The sequence below is a fragment of the Lepisosteus platostomus genome, chromosome 7 (genome assembly GCF_059453375.1).
Source record: "Lepisosteus platostomus isolate fLepPlt1 chromosome 7, fLepPlt1.hap1, whole genome shotgun sequence".
Lineage (NCBI taxonomy): Eukaryota > Metazoa > Chordata > Actinopteri > Semionotiformes > Lepisosteidae > Lepisosteus > Lepisosteus platostomus.
In genome coordinates this window covers 16610417-16621716 of record NC_142617.1, presented here as the reverse complement: position 1 = coordinate 16621716, position 11300 = coordinate 16610417, and the positions used below count along the sequence as shown (strand labels likewise).

Sequence of the window (11300 nt, the reverse complement as noted above, 5' to 3'; positions counted from 1 at the left end):
TCAGTATTAGAGCAGTTTAAATGTTATTGATTAAAATTCGCTTTAGGAGACAAAACCGTAAAATAAAATCAACAGCCACACTTTGCCTTTCATGGTGCTTTATTGACTAGTGAAACTGAATTGATCGTTAAGTCTGGCTGGACAAGATCTCTCAGCCTCTGCTATTGGAATTCCAAACGATTTCGCCTTTAAAGTAAGATGTTGAAATTTTCGTTGGATACGCCGACCCTGTTTAGCCGCTCGTGTGTCGAAAACCAAGGTATGAAGTTACTTCACACACGTATGCTGAGTTGTGCAATAACATGATCAGAGAGAGCGTGTTGGCTCTGATTATGGTATGTGTATTTCTCAGCCACAAATCAGACGGGCTCTAAGACGCTCCCCATACACTTTTCTTGCGAGTCCTTGGAAGCTTAGGCTGTGACGGTAACTGGTAACAGAGGATGTCCTGTGGTACCATCATTGTCATTGATTCCACACCAGTTGATGAACGGAGTTAATTTCGAAGGATGTATCTGCTTTTTATGTGATCCCACTGCTGGGAGAAATTGAGTGAGTGACGTTTTTGTTAATTTCGCAACTGTGCTAATACGTCAGATTGGGTGTTCATTCTGTTCCTCTCACGCAAAACTGAATGTGCTGCTTTTTATTTCCGCTATGTACTGTATTTGATGTGATTTTTGTTCACTATGTACTACAAGAACCATCTCTTTTGATGGTATGTCACTGTCCAGCTGTTATCTACATATTTTCCATTTTATAAGGCTGTAACACTTGAAGGCGTTACATCAGTTCCAAAAACAGGGAAGGACCCGAGATGTTACTTCAGTGCACGTGTTATGTGCAGCAAACCAGAGTATTGAAGAGATGAGCATTCCGATCGCTGGATTTTTAACAACGTTGGATATGATGGAAGAATAGTTTTTTTTTTTACTGTTGCTGTTGCATTACTGCTTCAAAGAGCAACTTTTTTAGAACCTGATCATGCAATGTTACACGATACCAGGAAATCTCTGTGATATAATCAGTTCCATCTCTCGTGTATAGGTTTGTGCTGAAATTAAAGGTAAGGCACGACAAATGAGCGCAGTGTATTTGTGTTCAAGCTATTGCTTTGAATCTATTTGATTTGAATCTATTGCTTTGAATCTAAAAAATCTATTTTAGAGATCTACTGTAGCATTTTTATTTGTAAATTTAAAAGCCAAATCCGTCTTTGGAAAGTAAAAAGTGGCAACTCGTTTCTAACCTGGTAGTTTCACAGGTGCAGCCTGAAGACATGCACCTGGTATTTGATCAATGTGTCGCAAAATATTTCCTCAACAGGGTACAGACCGACCTGGGGCAGTACAATGGTGTGGGGGTTAGCACTCCTCCACTGAAGTCCTGGCTTGGAACCTGGGGTGCTGTCTGTGTGGAGTTTGTATGTTCCTCCTGTGTTTGCTTCTTTTTTTCTAGGTGTTCCGGTTTTGTCCCACATTCCAAAATTATACTGTTAGGTTAATTGGCTTCTGGGAAAAGGGCTGGCATCCTTCCAAGGTGTATCTTGCCTTGCACCTGTTGCTTGCCAGGATAGGTTCTGGTGCCTCTGTGTCCCTGTATTGGATAAAGCAGTTAGAAAATGGAGGAAGGAATGGGACAGACCAATTTTGTTTCTTATTGCGCATGTTTCCATCCAGGAATGCTGCCCTGCCATTACTGTGGGGAACAGGCAGTACAAGAGCAGCTGTAATATGACTACAAAACAGGGGTTGTCCAAGCCCTGCCCCTGAGGCTGGGGATGTCTCTGTTTATCAAAAGAACCAGCACCTGTAGAGACTGATGAAGCAGCTTGAAGCAGCTTGTTAAAAACTTCATTGGAATGAAGATCTGCAGACACACCAGTCCATTATAACCAGAAGAGGACACCCCTGTTTGTGTGACTCCATTCCAAGTAAATGGAAGATGCAGTTTGTTTTTGCCGTCTTTGTTGCTTATGGTTGTGTCACATAGGTTTAACTTGAAGGTGAAGTTTGCTTGTTTATATATAGTAAGACAGTGTTTACTAAGCTGAGGCGCTCGGGGATGGTGGAAGTGGTAGTGGGTTTATAGAAAAAGTACCAGTGCTGGAAAGATACTTAAAATTAAAAAAAACAAGTGCTTTAATTTATTATGTTTTATTTCATTGTGGTAATTGAGGCTTAATTTAACAATCACTTGCCTGTTAAAAGTAGCTGAAATAGCATATTGGAGTTGATTTGAAAATGAGGTGTTGTGTGTTTCAAGTTTGTGTTTTATTTTCTGTTATATACACAGCGTAGAGATTTCTAAAAGTCCCATTAACAGAAAATGTAAATTTGGCAGACTAATTAATCAGGTAAAAGATAATGAAATTGTAAGTTTACAATTTAATTATATAATTATAAAATGCCCACATTCATTGACACTAGAACCACTTCTCTTTGCTGTTTCCTTTAACTAAGCTAGAAGTATTCCAGGAAAGGGATATAGCTTATTAAAAAAAACATAACGGGAAAGATAGGTATTTCTGCAGTCTTAATGGTTCTGGCTCTACGTTCTCTTTTCTACCATGTTTTTTGCCCAGTTCAGAAACCTTCTCACCACTTACGGCATTTGCACCCAATGAGCCTCATCAGTGGATATGCTTTGTAAAGTCTTGTGTTAAAGTGCCATTTGAAAACAGGTCTGGTCCTTCTTTCGCTGTAGGTTATTTGACTGACGTAGGAGTTGAAGTTGGGGCTGGGGACCTCTGTGCAAAGGATTCCTCAGAAACCTTTCGACCTAACACCATAATGGCTCCTCATCCAGTTGTCCAGGCTATCATTGACCTCTCTGCTGGGGCTTTCGGTAATGTAACACTCCACTTGGCCTTTGTTTTATTCCACGCCAGTCTGGGGCAGACCAGTCACAAGACTGCTCTCAATTTTTTGGGGGAAAAATACATATTTTTGTTACAGTTGGATTTCAGATGGCAGAGCAGTGCTTCAGAAGCCATGGAGCATTCATGGTTAAGGTTTTGGGCTTGTCCGCTGACATTTTGATTACTTTATCTTGGGACATATCCAAGCTATGGACATGGTGTGATGTCATTTTCTTCATTTTGGAATCGCCTGTTAAGAAATATCCAAAATATATCTTCTCAGCCTCCCAATGTCTAGCCCTCTATCTTTTAACTTATCACAGGCTATGCGGTCACATACAGTTAAATACAGAGGTTCTGTGCCAGTTGGAAGAGGGGCTTATTTGTCAAGGCATGTTTTGCAGGGTTGCTGTTTCATTTCATTCCTGAGTGAATCCTGACCAGATCATCCAAATCCTACACTCAGTGGTGCTCAGCCAGTTATGTTCATTGTCTACACCATTGCCAACAAACTAACAGGGGTTTGGTGTAATGTTTTACCTGTTCTGGGAAATTCTGGACTTCAAGCTTTGTGCACTCTGTGGTGAAATACTTACATGCAACAACCATCACAATCGCGAACCTGTCATGAGTCGCTTGTCTTCATTAAGAGTAATTTTTCATAGAGTCTATATTCTATCATAAAGCCAAACTGAATTCAGAAATACTTACATTAGATGGTTTATAAGATTCTTTTTCTACACTTTTGTATTGTTTTCAGTTCAGAAAGTATTTTTATGCAGTAATTCAAATTTTTAGGTTAACAAAGTATGTTGTTCAAAATGTACACTAGTCGCTATATTCTGACTTGTTTGTCATGACAAAGGCATGAATGTCTTTTGGAGTAGTGTGTATTTCACCTTTAAAATAAGATGGAAATCATATCTGTTATTACACAAACACATGGTGTTGGCTAAAGGGTCAGTGTAGAGTCAAAGTATGGGCTTACTTTGTAATTCATGTTTTGAGCCACCAGTCTTTCCTTGATTTCACCTCTGCCACCTTGGCAATATGCAAAAAAAAATTTTTATAAGCGCAAAGAATAGCTTTGCATGTTAAAAAAGCAGACATGAGCACTTCAGTGTGGCTGCTTCAGTTGCCTGCCTAAAATGTCTATGTGACAGTTTATAACATAAGTGTCTTATTAAGAAAACACATGCATGAAAACAAAATGGGGATAGATGTAACTTTAAAAAAAAATTACACTGGGATCCAGCTCTCTTTTACTTGTGCATTTCGCAATCAACTCGTATCCTGTCAAGGGCATAATCCTGCCTTGTACTCTTTGCTTCTGGAATTGGCTTGGATGTGGCACGCCTTATCAGGATTAACACGTTTTTATTAATGGATGAATGGGAGGATAGTCGGAGTTCAGGAATACAAGCCTGGTCTGTAGGATAAAACAGACCATGGAGCCAGATCTCCCGAGCAGATAGGTCTGTGCTTCCTCCGAAAACAAATCTATAGGCAGTATAAAAAATGCTTGGATCAGCACTGCATATCCAAAGGGAATTGTTTAGGAACAAAAGACATGATGGTCAGTCAGAAAGAGCCTGGTTCAGTTAGCTCCCCAATAATCTGTGTAATCCTTCTAGCAAAGAATTTGAAATGCTTCTCTGAGTGAAAAACATTCCATGTTGTTGCACAGTTGTGAAGTAAGTAAAACAAACTACAGCAGAAGTCTGCCTGAGAAAATAAAAGACTGAAAGGTTAAAACTTTTAAAGGTAAATATTAATCAAGTTAACCTTTAACTTTAAATTAAAAAGCAGCAGTTTTTAGTTCTCAGTTAAATGTGTGTCACAGCCCAATGCTGACTAGTTATGGAGACAGTAATCTGGCTTGACTTCCTAGGTTTCCTTATCTGAATGTTTCAAATTTGGAACGGCCTGTAGCATTGCTGTCTAGAAGTTCTGGGGCCCTGGGTTCAATTCCTGCAGTCCTGTGATGGGGTTAAGTGAAGACTGCACACACTTTTTACCAGAAACATGGGACCCTGCAGGAGTTAACATTGACCGGTGGAGTAGTGCGGCATCTACTAACAACACCCCTAGCTCACAGGTTCCCAGCATGTTACAGTTCACAGATGTCCTACAGGATTCAGCCAACTAAGCACTGCTAAATGTAATAAACCATTCAGAGGTGGCTGATAACACAGTCCAGACTTTATCCAGACATATCTGGACTGTAGGGCTCATTCTGCACCCCAAACAAACACCTTTACAGTTTAAACAGGAGCCCTCATCTTTGGTCTTTTGATGCTATCTCAATTCTGTATGGTTCTGAGATCTTTTTTTAGCAGCATAAATGGTGCCTCCCTCTTTCAGCCATGCTTTGGAAAGAGAGAAATGAGGTGTTCGGGCAGTTGGTAGTAAATATAGGCCATTCAAAGAAATAGGCAATGCAACGCCAAACTGGTTCTCACCAGTTTAATGATCCTTTGAGCTGACACCTTGTTAATGTGGAAAATGAAGTTCAAACATATGCCTAAACTTGTTTTAATAAAGAGGAAACTATTCCAGAAACAGAGTATTATTACTACACTTAAAATAATCCAGATAGTTTAGAACAGGGAGCTGCAAAGGAACAAGTAGAAGTTTAGAACAGGGAGCTGCAAAGGAACAAATAGAAGTTAATTCTACAGCAGGAATTGTGTTGTGTTTATCCTTCTTTCTTTCTACTTTTCATAATGGAACTAACCTCTAATTGTTATTAATGAATCCCTATACGCTGTATATATGGATGGATCTTAGTTTTCTAGGAAGAAGAATGCTAGCTAATAGACAACTGCAACTGAGGTTTGCCTTAGAATATTTCAGCTTTTGTTATCTGAAGATATGTGACATCCAGCTGCCCTCTTTCTCAGGAGGTACAGCCTGTGTGCTGAGTGGGCAGCCCTTCGACACAGCCAAGGTGAAAATGCAGACCTTCCCCATGATGTACAAGGGCTTTGTAGACTGTTTCGTGAAGACCTACAAGCAGGTGGGCTTCAGAGGGCTCTACCACGGCACTACCCCGGCCCTCATGGCCAACATCGCAGAGAACTCGGTGCTCTTCATGTGCTACGGCTTCTGCCAGCAGGTGGTTCGGAAGGTCCTGGGCCGAGACAACGCCGCTGTGCTCAGGTGAGGTTGCTTTCAGGGTCTTGTCAGGGGTAGGGATGCTGTAGGCCTGCATTGCAAATCTTTGGTCCCAATGATTGTGAATTAGTTGTTTTTTTCAGCACTTTAATCAGTTACCAATTTAGTAATTAATGTGTTAAAAGGATAAAAGATCCTGCAATAGTATATACTGTAAGAATGAACCATTTGATGCTATTTATATTTAGAATTTTGGTTCCACTTGGAATTCACAGCAGTTCTGGGATGGCATAATATATCAATTAACTGAAACTCCATTTAAAAAATACTTAATAGTTCTGCAATAACAAGAAGATATTTTTCAGGACAGTACTACTCATTTCAAACCTTTATTTCCTTTGATGTTGCTCTCAGAGTGTATTTTTTAAGTGTTGTCTTCCGGTATTAGGCATGTATTGACTTGGGAGAGAGCAGGTGTTCTCAGTACAGTATATACACACATAGAAGACCTCAAGGAGCTCCTGGTTTTCACCGGTGAAGTCTCAGAGTTGGCTTGTGTTAAGATGATGGAGACAGGCCATGTCTGGGTTTTGTTTCCCTGCAGTGATCTTGAGAATGCGGCAGCAGGTTCTTTGGCCTCTATCTTTTCCTCAATGGTTTTGTGTCCCACCGAACTGGTGAAGTGTCGTCTACAGGCCATGTACGAAATGGAGGCCTCTGGCAAGATAGCTGAAAGGCAGAAGTAAGTACCGTAAGGGAGAGGCTGTAGCTCAGACAGTTTGACCTTGATGTTTTTCATTGTATTTGTGTAAGCTATATCTGTATCTCACCTGCTGTTACTCGAGAAAGTGGAGTTTGGTCAACATTGTCTCACAGGCGGTATCAAACTTAACTTACCTACCACCGTGTATTTACGTTGTAAGCATAAACTTTTAAGAAACAGGACAGTGTTGTAATGTGATATTCATGACCACTCACATTTACACATCCTGTTGTTCTAGGTTTTCTCATTTCCTTATTACCATCAGTTTTAACTTCCCTTCAACTCTTAAGCTGTAGTTAATTTAAAGGGAGTGCTAGTGTTGACTTGTGTACCTCTGACATACAGTAACTGGTTAAAATGATCAGCCTTCCCAGCAGTTGATGATATAAAGATGCTTGTGAAAACTGCAGATCCTTAATTTGGAACACAAGACCCAAGACAGTCCGCTGTAAAACCTGGGTTAGTATGCCAGAACCTGACGGGTGACAGTCCTGTTCTGTGTTCAGCTCGGTGTGGTCTGTGGTGAAGGCAATATTGCAGTCTGAGGGGCCTCTGGGCATGTACCGAGGCCTGAGCAGCACTCTGGTGAGAGAGATCCCCGGATACTTCTTTTTCTTCGGGGGCTACGAGCTCAGCCGTTCCATTTTTGCATCCAGGGGGAAAACCAAGGAAGAGCTAGGTACTATACCATACTAATACTTTTCTATTAAATTATCAGCTTTTCTAAAAATCATTTCACTTCTTGTTTGATTTTAGTCTCTTACCTTTCAATGAGAGCTGAACTTTTTGTGTGGTAGGACAACCAGAAGTGACTGTAAATCATTAGTTGAGTTTGTTATGTTGCGAGTTAGTCATGAAGATGAGTTTTTGATGATTTATGTAAGCTTCCTTGATGATGAAATTGTTTTTGTGTTTGTCCCTGATCATGTAAGCTTCCTTGATGATCACATTGTTTTGTTTTAGTCATGGATCATGTTGAACTATAAAACTAGAGCAGTTGCTGTAATAAACAATGAGAAATCCTGCTTAAAATGCAACATGAAATTATGTAATACAGACTCTTAGAAAAGGCTTTTCATTTCAAATCAATCTACACTTAAAACTGACATGATTGAAAGTAAAGGAAAAGGCAGGAAGTGTCATCTTGCAATTTAACACATTTTGATCTCGTCAATTTGAAGCAATCCCTATTTTTAAAATGTGAAACATGAAGCATTCACACGGTGCATATGGACTTCCTGTTGTTCTGATTGTGTGGCTTTGCTCTGTACAGGAGTGCTCCCCGTGATGTTCAGCGGAGGGTTTGGGGGTGCCTGTCTCTGGCTGGCAGTGTACCCCATTGACTGTGTCAAATCCAGAATCCAAGTCCTGTCCATGGCTGGCAAGCAGGCAGGCTTCCTCAAGACCTTCAATAGCATTGTCAGGAATGAAGGTAACACCCCTTAGTGCCCACTGGATAATAAAGGTCCAACAATATTACAGTGAACAACACTAACAGTAATAGAATATTCCCATTTCCCATAGTATTCATGTTATAGATAGATTTTGCATGTCCGTTGTATGATGTCCTAGGTAAAGCAGAAGGCTGTGTTCCCTAATATAATAATAATAATTGCTTACATTTATATAGCGCTTTTCTGGACACTCCACTTAAAGCGCTTTACAGGTAAATGGGACTCCCCTCCACCACCACCAATGTGCAGCATCCACCTGGATGATGCGACGGCAGCCATAGTGCGCCAGAACGCTCACCACACATCAGCTATCAGTGGGGAGGAGAGCAGAGTAATGAAACCAATTCATAGATGGGGATTATTAGGAGGCCATGATTGGTAAGGGCCAATGGGAAATTTGGCCAGGATGCCGGGGTTACACCCCTACTCTTTACGAGAAACGCCCTGGGGCCACAGAGTCAGGACCTCGGTTTTACGTCTCATCTGAAGGTCGGCGCCTGTTTACAGTATAGTGTCCCCCTCACTATACTGGGGCATTAGGACCCACATGGACCACAGGGGGAGCGCCCCCTGCTGGCCCCACTAACACCTCTTCCAGCAGCAACCTTAGTTTTTCCCAGGAGGCCTCTCATCCAGGTACTGACCAGGCTCACACCTGCTTAGCTTCAGTGGGCTGCCAGTTGTGAGTTGCAGGGTGAAATGGCTGCTGGCTTTGCAGGGTGATATGGCTGCTGGCTTATAAAAGGGATTTTTAATATAAAAGGGATTACTGTTCGTCTTCTTCGTTTTGGTCTTATTTTTGCTTTTGCTTATTTTAAAACAAAATGACACTTTAATGCTCTTATATTGTTAAATTAAAAATTACAAATATTACCATCTGTTTCAAGCCAGAAGCCATTTCACCCTGCAGCTCTCAACTGGCTGCCCACTGAAGCTAAGCAGGGTTAAGCCTGGTCAGTACCTGGATAAGAGACCTCCTGGGAAGCTATGGTTGCTGCTAGAAGTGGTGTTAGTGGGACCAGCGGGGGGCACCCACCCTTCGGACTGTTAGGGTCCTAATGCCCCGGTATAGTGGTGGGACACTATACCGTAGTTGGCGCCGTCTTTCGGATGAGACATTAAACCGAGGTCTCTCAGTGGTCATTAAAGATCTTCGGGCATTTCTCGATAAGAGTAGGGACATATCCCAGTGGCCGGGCCAAATTTCCCCCCTCGTCTTTACTGTGGCTTCCAAATTGTCTCCATGTATGATTGGCTTGCACTTGCCCTGTGATGGACTGGCAGCCCGTCCAGGCTGTACCCTGCCTTGCGCTCATTGCTTGCTGGGTAGGCCCGGCTTCCTGCGACACCGTATGGTATAATTTTTGGTACATGACATGACATGCCAATCTTTTTCATCTTTTGGGAACACCTTGGGGGTAATATAGAGTAAAAGATATCTATAAAAAAAAGAAAGAGTACAGTATGTTCAAAAATACACTCTCCCTTTCCAGGCATTCCGGCACTGTATTCTGGTTTGACCCCAACCATGATACGGACATTCCCAGCCAATGGAGCGCTCTTCCTAGCCTACGAGCTCAGCAGGAAGATGATGATGAAACAGTTTGACAGCTGATCTCTCAGCCTACCTCAGGTCGTCCCCCACCCCAGCCTTTCTACTTGAAAGGCTTTCTTAACTTGAAACTTGCTTTTGTTTTTATGTCTCTAAAAAAGTGTGTACTGCCCCATCCTTAGCTCCGAAACACTCCAGTCGAAATCGAAATACACCTGGTTATTAAAATTTCCCACTCCCATCTCCATCTGTGCTGTACTGAACACACAGCTGCTGTTTTGCATCTCAGTACACGACTATAGAAGGTAATGGACAATCTGGTTTAACTAGATGGTTTTAAATGTCTTCTGACTTACGTGGAACCACTGTGTGAAAAAGTCTCACAGTATCAGAGATTTTAATAGATGCCATGTACGAAAGGAGTGATTGTGAATATTTTTTTCATGTAGTCATTTTTTCCCATTTTTTACAGCCTTATTTTTTTCCCCACCAGTCTTCACTGATACCATTAGTAAATGGCATCAGTACCCAGTCAATAGCTTATCTCTACTGGCTTGACCACACTTGTGTTTCGTCTTCCTTCTTCCTTTTTCTGGACTGAGGGTTGCTCAACATTTGTCAATTCTTAAATAGAGGAGCATGAAAAACATATTCATCTATTTTTAAATTATAAAAAAATAAACAATTCATGGGTGATGCAGAGAAGAGTGACAGAAGTTGAGTAAATTGGCCATCTCGTGAATTATGTCCCGATCTGGAGATATCAAACAAAAATTAAATAGTTTTTGGTTGCTTTTCAAAGAAATACATTTTGTGTGTTATTAAGAATTTTAGGAACTGCCATAGGCTATTTTTATGTATTACAAAGCACTCCCAGCTTGAAACAGTAATTACACTAACCACTGTGTGGCCTCCAATTTTGAGAGTCAAATTTTAGGAAAAAACTCCAGTTTTATACTGATATTTTTAAAAAAGACATTTTGCATATATATTTAATTATTTAAATATATTCAGGAATTATGATTACAGCTGTGAAGGCCAGCTTTGACAGGAACACAGAAATATAAAAAATCTGAAGCATTTGAAAAGTATTCTGTACAGTATATGGGAAAATGATGCTTTTCAAATTTTCTTCAGTCATCTGCTGAACCAGCACATATAGGACTTTGCAGCAAAACAACTAATCAATTTTCCTTTAAACCCGAGTTTATGATAGAACATGAGGTTGTCTGTGGGTGAATGCTTTCACATTATGTATTCAAAACTGTCCTATGTTATTATGGAAACAATTTCATACCAGACAATCAAATCAACACTCCCTCAATTTACCACTTCATTATATTTATAATAATAATAATAATTGCTTACACTTATATAGCGCTTTTCTGGACACTCCACTCAAAGCGCTTTACAGGTAATGGGGACTCCCCTCCACCACCACCAATGTGCAGCATCCACCTGGATGATGCGACGGCAGCCATAGTGCGCCAGAACGCTCACCACACATCAGCTATCAGTGGGGAGGAGAGCAGAGTAATGTAGCCAATTCATAGA

At 40.9% G+C, this 11300-nt stretch overlaps 1 protein-coding gene across 5 annotated transcripts; it reads left to right on the top strand.

The window, feature by feature from the left end:
• Window positions 1–351: 351 nt before the first annotated feature.
• slc25a15a (solute carrier family 25 member 15a) lies at window positions 352–9991 on the top strand. 5 transcript variants are annotated; one of them, XM_088639537.1, is made up of 9 exons: window positions 354–552; window positions 765–1066; window positions 1680–1933; window positions 2707–2847; window positions 5764–6022; window positions 6582–6719; window positions 7247–7419; window positions 8014–8172; window positions 9688–9991. In XM_088639537.1, exons 4-9 carry the CDS (start codon window positions 2793–2795, stop codon window positions 9807–9809), a joined length of 906 nt encoding a protein of 301 aa, XP_088495663.1. In that variant the 5' UTR covers window positions 354–552; window positions 765–1066; window positions 1680–1933; window positions 2707–2792; the 3' UTR covers window positions 9810–9991. The 5 variants fall into 5 exon arrangements, with proteins under 5 accessions (XP_088495666.1, XP_088495663.1, XP_088495664.1 ...); XM_088639538.1 differs by lacking the exon at window positions 765–1066; XM_088639536.1 differs by lacking the exon at window positions 1680–1933.
• The last annotated feature ends 1309 nt before the right edge of the window (window positions 9992–11300 follow it).

What these genes read in the sequence shown, in the direction of transcription:
- slc25a15a (XM_088639535.1), top strand. Translation starts at nt 2,793, where the DNA reads ATGGCTCCTCATCCAGTTGTCCAGGCTATCATTGACCTCTCTGCTGGG. An exon ending in AAGATAGCTGAAAGGCAGAA is followed by an intron (nt 6,720 to 7,246) that starts GTAAGTACCGTA and finishes TTCTGTGTTCAG; the next exon opens with CTCGGTGTGGTCTGTGGTGA. An exon ending in TAGCATTGTCAGGAATGAAG is followed by an intron (nt 8,173 to 9,687) that starts GTAACACCCCTT and finishes CTCCCTTTCCAG; the next exon opens with GCATTCCGGCACTGTATTCT.